General features: G+C 48.0%; 1 protein-coding gene and 1 long non-coding RNA gene across 2 annotated transcripts in view; both read right to left on the bottom strand.

The window, feature by feature from the left end:
- The window catches only part of CLSTN3 (calsyntenin 3), a 35,516-nt gene extending 29,246 nt beyond the window's left edge, over nt 1–6,270 (bottom strand). The window contains exon 1 of the mRNA XM_083718632.1: nt 5,986–6,270. Within this exon, the coding sequence (XP_083574758.1) occupies nt 5,986–6,058 (73 nt within the window). The 5' untranslated portion in view covers nt 6,059–6,270. The remainder of the gene's footprint in view (nt 1–5,985) is intronic.
- LOC310835334 overlaps nt 1–12,598 on the bottom strand; it is a 364,886-nt gene that overhangs the window by 313,548 nt on the left and 38,740 nt on the right. The gene's annotated exons all lie outside the window — the stretch shown is intronic.

Genomic DNA, 12,598 nt, shown 5'->3' on the forward strand with positions numbered 1-12,598 from the left:
TAGATAGATGATGATAGATAGATAGATAGATAGATAGATAGATAGATAGAGATAGATGATAGATAGATAGATAGATAGATAGATAGATAGATAGATAGATGATAGATAGATAGATAGATAGATAGATAGATAGATGATAGATAGATAGATATAGATAGATAGATAGATATAGATAGATAGATATAGATAGATTAGATAGATAGATAGATAGATAGATAGATAGATAGATAGATGATAGATAGATAGATGATAGATAGATAGATGATAGATATAGATAGATTGATAGATGCCACTGCCGAAGGGGCTGAGTGGCCTTGAAGCTCCCTCGGATGAAGCTGAGCCAATCACGAACTCTCAGCCTGACCTACTTAACAGGGTTGTTGTGAGAATAAACCTTGGCGGAGAGTTATGCATGTTGCCCTGAGCTCCTTGCACAAAGGGTAAAATAAAATATGTAATAAAAATAAATAATTCGCAGCATTTTTTTTTTACATTAACAACATCATTTTACAAAAGCAGGGGTCCGTTTTTGGAATTTTTGTTAAAGTGATTATTAATGTCAGTCTCAAACCTACTGGTTGGTTCTATATTGTTGTCATAATGTCAAAAGCTTTAGAGATAGTTGATCATGATTTGTCAATATTTGACCGGGCAGCTCCTCAACCTTTCTCAGCAGCTAGACAATGTTTTTTGTTTGTTTAATCCTTTTATTTCTATATACGCACACAAACCAACAATACCAACAACACTCTGCCCAGATAGATCCTTACTCAAAGCATCTCACGATGTAACATAATAATAATAATAATAAAGTATCCTGAAATCTCGTGGTTTGACATTTATTTGATGGGGTTGAAGATGTGGAAGCTGGGGAATTTTAGCCCTGAATTCAGAGAAAATGATTGCGGAACGACAGAAAGCTATCTATAAAAAAACCCCGAAACCCATCTGTTTGCTTTGACACAATAAGAAGCTTAAAAATAGAACCTTCGACAACTCTCTAGCAGGCGCAAATCATCACCGTCATTCTAGGCAGTGCCATCGATACATTTCACATGCAACCAATAATTTCATAAGCAGACCGTCAGATCCGCACCCGCAACGAGCTTACAACTCCTGTGTTTCAACAGCAGACAACAGGATAGAAGGAAAAGCCAGAGTAACATTGAGGGAAGGGTGTGTGAGAGCAAATGCAGTCGCCCTTCGCTTGTTTTGATTGGAAATGAGGACTAAAGGGTTCTGCCTAAGACCCCCCAAGGAGAAAAGCAGGTTTACATCATTCACGTCTGAGGCCTTAAGACATTCCCTTGAAATAGCCTCAGCTCAGCTTTCTCCATGCATCACCCACCCCGTCCCAATATCCCTTGCTCTGCCCTGGCATGTGCCATATTCCCCTTGGCCCCTCCTTGTTGCCCAAAGCGCTAATCCCGTTGGCTGGATCCGGTCCAGACTCAACATTGAGGCAGCAGCCGGCAGGAGGCTCTGAAAAATGTCACAGGCCCAGAAATAGCAAATTAATCTTTATCACACAACCTCCAGGGCAGGGAAAACAAGAGGAAAGTGGGGGTGAAGAGAGAATGCAAAGAAAGGGAGAATTGCTATAAATTAACACGCTCCCTCCCCACCAACCAATCCCTGATAAAATTGGGTCTCTGGGATTAGATAACAATGGCCTAGTTGCGACCCCCAGCTCATCCCTCACAGAGGCAACAGGGCTCTGTCCATTCACAACTGAGCAACGCTAAAGCCCTTGGGGAGATATTCAGAATATTCAGATATTCACGCTGGAGCAAAACGTGGATTTGCATCAGCCTGTCTCTCCACTGATGTAGGGGCATCTACAAGATGTCCTCCTCACCCCAGTGTTGCCCAGACCTTTCCCTATTTAAATGTGGGGGGTTTTCAATCCCAGTTGGAAAAACCTGCATTTCAAGGTGGGAATGTCCGGAACATCACAGGGAAGGGGTCCACAGTTTGTTTCCAGTATGGACAAGCCCAACGTCTCAAAAGCATCTATCTTTAGGGAATTTCCCCAGTTCCTGCAGTGAACCACCTCATAGCCTTAGGGTGTGAAACTGGCATTAGTGGTGACCCTAATACTCTGGGTTTTTATTCAGGGCCAGCCCTGCCATTAGACAAAATGCGGCAACCGCCTCAGGCTGCCGATGCTGGAGAGCCAGCACATCTCTAAGCTAGCCAACTGCCCCCAAGGTGTGGTGGGAAAATACAGTTCTCTTGCCAGTGTTGAAATCAGATTCAGCTGCTCTGCCACTTGGGTTCTGTACTTGGACATGGGAGGGGCATCATCTTGTCCTTCGCCTCAGGCAGCGAAAGGTCACAGGTCAACCCTAAGCTCATTTATGCTTGCTGAGGACTTCCACAAGGGTGTCTCAGAAGGATGCCATTTTGAGACACTGATTCAGAAAAAATAATTTTGCCTCTTTTCCAGAGTGGGAGGCTGATACACCTGACCCACTGGACACAATCCAGTGATAAGTTCACCTGCTAAAACCTCCCTGAAATGAAGAGTTGCTGCTGCACTAAAGCATGAAACTTATGAGGGTGATCTTCCTGGCAGAGTGGAGTCGGTGTTAATTAGCGGAGCTTTATTTCTCTCTCTTTATTTTAATCTCATCTATTTCTTCTTCTTCCTCTCTCTTTCTATTTTTCCTGCTTTTCTTTCTCTCTCTCTTCTCCTGTGTTTCTTTGTATTTAGATCAATATTTTAGTTTTGGACAAAAAAAAAATTGATACTAAGTTTTGCATTTTTCTTTATAAATCCTAATAAAATGTATTCAAAGAAAGAAAGAAAATGCCATTTGGATTTTCCAACAAAATGTCTTAGGCCAGTCCACAAGCCAGGCATCAAGGCCATCCTTACGTTAGAGAGATATCTATGTGACCTCCAAGCCAGACGCTGTATCTACAGCTGCTACCATTTGTGCAATGACCACAGCACTCAAAAATGCACCACCAGAGTCACAAAAAGGGGTGCAGACATGTACACAGATGCCATGTGGAGCACGCAGTCCATGCAAACGGAGCCAGGACCTGAATGTGGTCCAGATGGAAGTCCACTGATGGCTCCGTATCTCCTGAGGGTCTCCCATGGGGTACTGCCTGCAAGTGAAAACCAGTCTATGGGTCCATGCCAATTCCAGGGGTGCTGAGCAGGGTGGAGAGAAGAATAGATAGGAGAAAATCCACTCTGTCATAGTAACACCTGAACTGGAGAGCTCCAGTGAACACGATTTGCCGTGTGTTTGAACACCCTTCCTTACAGAATTCATTACAAGATGTGGTGTGGTGAGAGCCATTAGCTTTGATGACTGGATCGGCCCTACCATAAGGCAGAGGGAGGCAGCTGCCTCAGGCAGCAGATGCTGGGGGTGTGGCGGATGCCAGCAAGGTGTTGGGACGACAGATCTCTGCGCGCCAGAGACCTAGCAAGCCAGCCTGCTGCCCTCAGGTATGACAGAAGCTGCTGCCGCATCACCAGTGTCGGAGCAAGATTCAGTTGCCTGTCCAGTTTTGTTACATGGAACCAAAGGAGGGGAGAGCCATATAGTCCTTTGCCTCAGGCAGCAGAATGTATTGGGACAGCCCTGTTTGACAGCTTTTGAACAGCCTGGGACAGAGGTGCCATCTTCTCAAGTTGATTGAGGGGGCCATACATGATGTCCTGATTTGCGTGTGATGTTGACATCACAAGGACACCCTGTGAACACTGAGGGGCCCTGGCCTCCTCAAAAAATAACAACTATGGAGGGGACTGCCCCTAGGAGCCCCTGCATATGGCATTGGACAAATTCAGCAAGATAAGGTTAGGTCTATCACATCACTGGTGATGTAGCTTTGAGTGTGCCTTTGAGTACCAGATGCTGAGGGCAAAACACACAAGAGGGAGAGAGAGAGAGAGAGAGAGAGAGAGAGAGAGAGAGAGAGAAAGAGAGGCTATCACTATGCTCTGTTTGGGAGCTGCTGACTAGGCTCTACTCCCAAATAAATAGACTCTAGAGGCATCCTGTTCGCCATTGCTGGACTTGGATGGTCTTGATCCAGCAAGGCAGTTCTTTTGCACTTATATTCTCGTGCATGTCTAGCATTCAATACCAGAAGGCGCTATTGAAAAAAATGCCTTGAAAAGCTGCCTTTGGGGGCTACGGAGCTTTGGTGGGTGTTGTTATCGTCCCCCAGTGGAGCAGCAGCCTGCAACTCTGAGGAAGAATAGATGTGCAAAACCTGGGAAGGAATGGGGGGGGGGCAGACTGGGGGTTGGGAGAATGGGGGAGGAAGCCACAGGGGGTCTGCAAGGTAGGATATTCATCTCACCAAATTGATTTCAAGGTTGTCATACTTAAAAACCCAGCAGAACACCTACTATTTCCCCTTTCTTGCTGGTATGCTGCTATTTCTTGCTTGTGTGACTTGCCACAACGCTGCATACTCTATAAGGCAACACACACATTCCAATCTCACACCCTATTCTGAGTCCCCATATATTGCCCCTTGCTGCCACCCCACCAATGGAAAACAGGAATTTGCTGCTGGGCAAGATACCCCTGTTGCTGGGGTAACAAGCAAGGTAGCAGAGGAATAAAGCCTTTACTTTTCCCGTCTGCCACTTGAAGAGCCCTTGATGATTTCTTCAGAAGAGGTTCCCCCCCCCCCTTTTCCTTTTCCAGTTGGGGACTTGGGCGGATTCTGAACCTCCCTGAGAAATTCCAATGAAGAGGCCAAGCCAGGCACCAGTGGCTGCATCGTGTGCTCAGAATCGGGTATCAGGGAGAGCAAGAATATCTATTCCACTTGATCTGCAAAACCAACAGGCATGCTGAATCCCAATGCTGCTGCAGAGCTCCCCCCACCTTCCTCTTTCACACACACACACACACACACGCACAAGGTTTGAGGCAGGAGAGCAGTGGAAACAGAAGTCTCCTTCGCACTCTCCATTCTTCCTTCTGCTGCAGGCGATGGCAAAGAATCTCCTTCATCCCACCCGCAAATGTTTAGGTTCTGCCTTTTCCCCTTTCCTGAGTTTCGCACACCTTTCTACCCCCCAGGGAGACTTTCTCTCGTGCTGCTGGTGCCCACTACCACAGATCTTGCAATCTCTCTCCCTCTTTCTCACACACACAGATGCGTGTCTGCGTGTTTCCAGGGTCCGTGCCTCGAATGCTGAAGCTGTTGCACCGTGTTCTGCAGCTCCCCGTTCAGCTCTGCAGCTCCCCCCCCCCGCTCTCTCTCCCCACCCTCCTCAAATAGATTATAGATTTCTCCATAATTAATCCGACAGACAGGCGAACAAACTAGGACCTAAGGCTGTGAAGAGGCAACCCGGGGAGAGATGGGGAGGCTGGCTTGGGTGCTGAACAGAGAAGCAGAAGAGGCGCATCCATCGGGGCGATGGGCAAACAGCCACAGAAGAGGGGGCAGCTGAAGAAGAAGCCCCATCGCGTTTTGAATCGATACGGGCTGGAAAACATGGGCTGGGCGTGTGCCAACAGAGAGGCAAGGGAAGGAGGGAGGTGGGTGGGTGGCAGAGAAACAGGAGAGGCGCACAAGTGGGGGCAGCAGGAAAGGACTTGAAACTGCAGGGGGAGCGAGCAGGTGGGAAGACGGAGCGCCAGCAGCGGCGAAGGGGCGATGGCTGGCTGGGCTGGGCCCCGAGAGGGCGGCGAGGGGAGCCTCTGTAGTTGGTGCCCAGCTCCGTCTCTGCACACACACACACACACACACACGCAGCCCCGCAGCCCCAGGGATGGACGGATGGAAGTGGAGCCAGCGTAACAGATGCGCGCCCGGTCGGACCAGATGGCTGGCTAGGATCGGGGAGGCGCGGGAGGAGGGCGCAAACCACCCACCCACCCACCTACCCGCCTGCCTGCCCTCTTCCTCTTCCTCCTCCTTGGGGAGCCCTGGCACTTGCTGGCCCGCCGTCGAGGAGCTTCCCCGCTCCCACGCCCTCTCTCGCGCGCTCACCTTTGTTGCCGAGGGCGCAGGCGAGGACGAGCAGGACCAGGGGGAGCGCGGCCAGGGGCTGCCCCCTGCCCATCTTGGACGACCGCCCCAGCGGGACGCACGCTCCGGCCGCTGGCAGAGGGGGCTTCGCGGTCGCCTGGCGCCTGCTCCCACCCCACCTCCAGGCGCCGGCTGTCCAGGAGCAACTCGCTTGGCAGGGGGACCGGGCGCGCAGGCTGGAGACCGAGGACAGCTCCGGCTGGCTGCTTGGCGCTGCCTTCACTGCCCAGCCCAGCCAGCCCAGCCCCTGTACTGCAGCATGATGTCAGCAGCGCCCGACGCTGATTGATGGGCGCTAGCAGCCAATGCGAGGGGCTCCGGAGCCAGGTGCTGCAGGAGAGGGAGGGGACCAAGGTTGGGCTGGGGGCGAAGGGGGAGGGTCCCGGGGTTTTTTTTTCTCCCTGGGGAATCAGGGAGGCGGGTTCCTGCGCGCGCGCCGCGGGCTGTCGAGGCTGCTGGGCTGGGAACTTTAGAAGGGACTTTGGTCGAGTTGGGGCGTCCTAGCTCATCCTCCCCGGTTTCTCCGCTCCATAGTTGGCACTGAGCTGCGGAGAGAGAAAGCGGCCTATAAATAGCTTGCGTTATTTATTAAATTTGTACTTGCCAACAAAGGTCCATATAGTTCAAGCTCTGGTTTTCCCAGTAGTGATGTATGGAAGTGAGAGCTGGACCATAAAGAAGGCTGATCTCCGAAGAATTGATGCTTTTGAATTATAGTGTTGGAGGAGACTCTTGAGAGCCCCATGGACTGCAAGAAGATCCAACCTCTCCATTCTGAAGGAAATCAGCCCTGAGTGCTCACTGGAAGGACAGATCCTCAAGCTGAGGCTCCAAGACTTTGGCCACCTCATGAGAAGAGAAGACTCCCTGGAAAAGACCCTGATGTTGGGAAAGATGGAGGGCACAAGGAGAAGGGGACGACAGAGGACGAGATGGTTGGACAGTGTTCTCGAAGCTACCAGCATGAGTTTGACTAAACTGCGAGGCAGTGGAAGACAGGAGTGCCTGGTGTGCTCTGGTCCAGGGGGTCACGAAGAGTCGGACACGACTAAACAACAACAACATGCCACCCTTCATCTGTAGAACTCAGGGTGGTTCACAACTTGAAAATAGGAGGTGGGAAAACACCGAATGCGTAATAAAGTCAAGAAACAACAACAAAATAAACCAATTACCCCCTCCTACCACAAAACACATTTAAAAGGACATAGGATAGTGGTTCCCAAAGGATGGCAAGTGTGGCAAGGTCAATCAAAGAAACATTTGAACATTTCTTTGTAGTATACAATAGCATCCTAATAATTTTTCTTGGAAATACAACCAGAAACAGCAGCCACGCCTCTCTTCAAGAGTATTAGCTATTATTCTACAATATTCTCTGACAAAGATGAAACATCAGAAAAGGGAAAGACTTATTGGTGTCAATGAGGAGATGAGAGTTTGTCTCAAGTCAGACCTCATATAAATGAGATTGTTGTTGTTGTAGTTGTTGTTGTTGTTGTAGAGCACACCAAGCACTCCTGTCTTCCACTGCCTCCCACAGTTTGGTCAAACTCATGCTGGTACCTTCGAGAACACTGTCCAGCCATCTCGTCCTCTGTCGTCCCCTTCTCCTTGTGCCCTCCATCTTTCCCAACATCAGGGTCTTTTCCAGGGAGTCTTCTCTTCTCATGAGGTGGCCAAAGTATTGACTGGCAAGCCCAAGAGGCTCAGTTGTTTAGACAACAGTGCCACCCACATCATCAGGTGGGATATAAACCCCTGCCTGGCACTTGATCTCTGCTGAATCATTCACATATGAAAGTCGCCACATAGGATCATAGAATGTAGAGTTGGAAGGGACCATGAGGGTAACCTATGATATATGACAGCCACTGTGGTATAGTGATTAAGAGCGGTCGTCTCATAATCTGGTGAACCAGGTTCGCTTCCCTGCTCCTCCAAATGCAGCTACTGGGTGACCTTGGGCCAGTCACACTTCTCTGAAGTCTCTCAGCCTCACTCACCTCACAGAGTGTTTGTTGTGGGGGAGGAAGGGAAAGGAGAATGTTAGCTGCTTTGAGACTCCTTCGGGTAGTGATAAAGCGGGATATCAAATCCAAACTCTTCTTCATCTGCCATCACAAAGTGATGGACATGTGTGTGAATCAGCCCATAGATATTGCACGGTCCCAAAGTAGAGGTGGTTTTAGGGTAGCATGACTGGTTCAGCTGCATTGGACGACCAGCACTGTAGGAGGCACCACAACAATGATGTAGAATGGAGCGTGAGAGGTAGGTGGCACCAAATTTTAGCATTGCATAGGATGCTGCTGAAATTTGAGAGCCCAAAGTTCACCACTGATGAACAGCAGTTCACACATCTGCAATGTATGATAACTTGAATGACAGTGAGTGAGCTAGAGTTCACTGACATTTAATGTGGACAGTGAGCCTCCTGCCTCTCCATTAATTCTCTACTGCCCATGTGACAGTCTCCTCCAAATCACTGTCTTTCCGCACTTTCCTCTCTCACTATCTAGATTCTCTCATACCCTCTCCTCTTCAGAGGCATGATAAAAATCCAGACTGAGGAACATGGGCGTAGCCGGGGGGGGGGCAGCCGTCCCCCCCATCAAGTAAACCTATAGAAATATTTAACTAACTGACCAATCACGTCGGTTCTGCCTCCCCTAAAACAAAGTTCTGCCTCCACCAACAAAAATCCTGGCTATGCCCAGGCCGTGATCTGAACGTCCTATGGATAACAAAGAATGAATGGAAGTACAAGATGAGGCCTAAGTCATTGCATAATATTGAAAATGGTGGTGTTCTGCAGTGACTCATTCACACTTACAGCCATCAAGTCAACTGAATTTGAATGTGTGAATGAGCCTGAAGAACATGCCAGACTGACAAATGGGGGCTGGGTGGGAGAAGAAGAGAAGAGTTTGGATTTGATATCCTGCTTTATCACTACCCTAAGGAGTCTCAAAGCGGCTAACAATCTCTTTTTCCCTTCCTCCCCCACAACAAACACTCTGTGAGGTGAGTGGGGCTGAGAGACTTCAGAGAAGTGTGACTGGCCCAAGGTCACCCAGCAGCTGCATGTGGAGGAGCAGAGACGTGAACCCGGTTCACCAGATTACGAGACTACTGCTCTTAACCACTACAGCACACTGGCTCTCCATGGCATAGGAGGCAGAAGGAAGAAGGTACAAAGGCAATCCATGCTCTGTATACATATATGAGCTGGTAAAGTGCAATGGCCAGCCTTCCTCCAGCTGCAAACTCAGGAGGCTAAGCAAGCTGCTGTCTTTCAGCCTCCCATGTGCAATATGGACATCCTAACAGCACTGGCCTGCTTTATTTACTTACTTTATTGCTTATTTCCTAAAAGTTATATGCTGTTTGATTGTAGAGGGGGAAACCCTCAAAGCAGTTTAGTGTGGTGTAGTGGTTAAGAGCGGTAGACTCCTAATCTGGGGAACTGGGTTCGCGTCTCCGCTCCTCCACATGCAGCTGCTGGGTGACCTTGGGCCAGTCACACTTCTTTGAAGTCTCTCAGCCCCACTCACCTCACAGAGTGTTTGTTGTGGGGAAGGAAGGGAAAGGAGAATGTTAGCCGCTTTGAGACTCCTTAGGGTAGTGATAAAGCGGGATATCAAATCCAAATCCAAACTACAAAAAAGCATGAATAATAGGGATTACTGGACTAGTGGAGAATGTAAAGCTAAAGGTAAAGGACCACTGGATGGTTAAGTCCAGTCAAAGGCAACGATGGGGTTGCAGCGCTCATCTTGCTTACAGGCCAGTTTGTCCACAAAGAGTTTTCCAGATCATGTGGCCAGCATGACTAAACCGCTACTGGCACACGGAGGACTGTGACGAGAGCAAGAGCACATGGAGACACCATTTACCTTCCCGCCACAGCGGTACCTATTTACTTGCACTGGCGTGTTTTTGAACTGTTAGGTTGGCAGGAGCTGGGACAGAGCAACGGGAGCTCACCTCGTCGCAGGGATTCAAATCGCCGACCTTCTGATCAGCAAACCCAAGAGGCTCAGTGGTTTAGTTTAGTGGTTTAGGGGTGTTAGGGGAGCGGCAGTATATCTCTGGTGGTAGACATGTTGTGCTCTTTCTGGGGCAGTTTGTCCACCTTTGGTCCTCACCCTGCATTCAGCCCTCCTAGAAGTGGCTCCTAGAAGCCATCAGCATGCAACAGCAGCTACACCCCAGGAAATGGCTTCCACCAGTTGGCTAAACCAGGTGAGGGTAGCTGGTGAGTTAGGGACTTTCCCTGCATGCAAAGACAGGCTCTGGCGGATTGAGCAGATGGGACCAATAGTGGGTCCAAGAGTCAAGAAGGTGGTTTCTGCATGTGCTGCAGAGGGAAGTGAGGGGCAGATGGGGCTCGTCAACCTGGGAAGGGAGCCCACCTAGGAGAAGGAACACGCTGATCCTAGACCTCCACTGCCTTGCGGCATATCTTTGGGAGAAGGTAAGACTATGGAACAAATCCTACACAAATTCATTAAAAAAAAAAATTATTGAAATTTGAAGAAATTACAAAAATAAAGAAAAAGAAAACAGAAAATACAAAATACAGAAAACAAGTCAATCTTTCCATATCTTATCTTTCATTTGCTTGTTTCCTTGACCTCCTCACACCTCCCTTTTTTGTGTTCTAGTTCAATTAGTTAATTCAGCAAATCCTTTCCATCTTTGTTTTTATCTTGATAATTTATCTTAATATATTGTAACTTTACATTCTCACCTGTCAACAATCCATTTTTACATACTCCTTTGTAACATTACTGCTAAAACCACATAACTTCATTCCAGCATCTTTCTAACATTCCTTAATTTTACAATGTTTCTGTAGATAGTCTTTAAATTTCTTCCAACCTTCTTCTACCGACTCTTCTCCCTGGTCTCGGATTCTGCCAGTCATTTCCGCCAGTTCCATGTAATCCATCACCTTCATCTGCCATTCTTCCTAAATCCTCCACGAATTCAGAGTGGAGTCCCTAAGATGGTTAGATGGCACCTTCTGCTCCTTCTTCCAGCAACTCCTGCAGCCAAGCTGATGTCAAATGTATTGCTGTGCTTTCCTTTGGGCCACAACAGAGAGGCTGAGAAGGGAGGTCTAGTTGCCTGGGCAGCCTAGGACCTCCATACACACTGTGGTGGACATGTAAATATGTGAAGCATTTCTGGGAGATGATATATAATATATAATGAAATGGGGGAAAAAATGTTCAAGAAAACTTCCATAAAAAGATCAGAAACCTTTTCAGTTACAGATAGGTAGCTGTGTTGGTCTGCCATAGTCAAAACAAAAAAAAATCCTTCCAGTAGCACCTTAAAGACCAACTAAGTTAGTTCTTGGTATGAGCTTTCGTGTGCATGCACACTTCTTCAGATACACAGAAGTGGAGAATATCTGAAGACTTACATTAAATAGGTAAAGCGTCAGCAGGGTTAGTGTAAATTCAGCAGTTCAAAAGTATAGAAGATATAAGGGGAAGGGAGAAATATGAATATATGGAGAAATTAAAATATGCAGTTTTAATGGACAAATAAATGGAACCATGGAAGGGGGGAAGGGAAGTCAGCAATTGAATGTACGGTTATAGAGTGGTACCTCAGGTTACATACGCTTCAGGTTACATACGCTTCAGGTTACAGACTCCGCTAACCCAGAAATAGTGCTTCATGTTAAGAACTTTGCTTCAGGATGAGAACAGAAATCGTGCTCTGGTGGTGCGGGAGCAGCAGAAGGAGGCCCCATTAGCTAAAGTGGTGCTTCAGGTTAAGAACAGTTTCAGGTTAAGAATGAACCTCTGGAACCAATTAAGTACTTAACCCGAGGTACCACTGTATCCAATGAATGTGACACAGTGTAATGGATGGATATATATATATATATATATATATATATATATATATACACACACACACACCTCCATACACTCTGCTTGTGCCCCAGAGAGGTCACTTGGCTGCTGGTAATGCAGCAGTTTAACTCCACCTCTGGAGACACACAGCATAGTCTATTGAGACAGACAGGTGCCAACAACTGGGTTAGTGCTAGTGAAGTGCTTCCAAAATGCAAAACCACTACATGCAGCTTTGAGACATGCAAGACTGAGCCCAGACACCTTCAGAAACATTAGAGAGCTGTGTCTTGAAATGTGCAGACAGAGGGATTTTTCTCCCTCAAGATGGCTAATCCTAACTCCTTCCACCGCACATCTGGGACTTAGAGAGAAGGATAGATTGGAACTTCCAAGGAGGACTGAGGGTTGGTGCCTCTCTTTTTGGTATTTAAACACTGGGGAACCAGCTGTATTAACGTTGCAGTGGCCAGACCGGGCAAAGCAGGGAAAGCAAGCAACAAGGCGAGCAATCTTGTAGGCCAGGGATGGGGGCTTGTCTTGTATGCCCCCCATGCCCTTGAACCACAACTCCCACAATCCTTGACCTTTGTCCATGGCAGCTGGGACAGCTGAGTGCTGGACTCCAACAACATCTGTCCTTGCCCTTCCTATAGGCCCTAAGTTAGGTGAAAAGTCCCCTTGAATTCCATGGG

Source organism: Podarcis gaigeae (genome assembly GCF_964106915.1).
Source record: "Podarcis gaigeae genome assembly, chromosome: 17".
Classification (NCBI taxonomy): Eukaryota; Metazoa; Chordata; class Lepidosauria; order Squamata; family Lacertidae; genus Podarcis; species Podarcis gaigeae.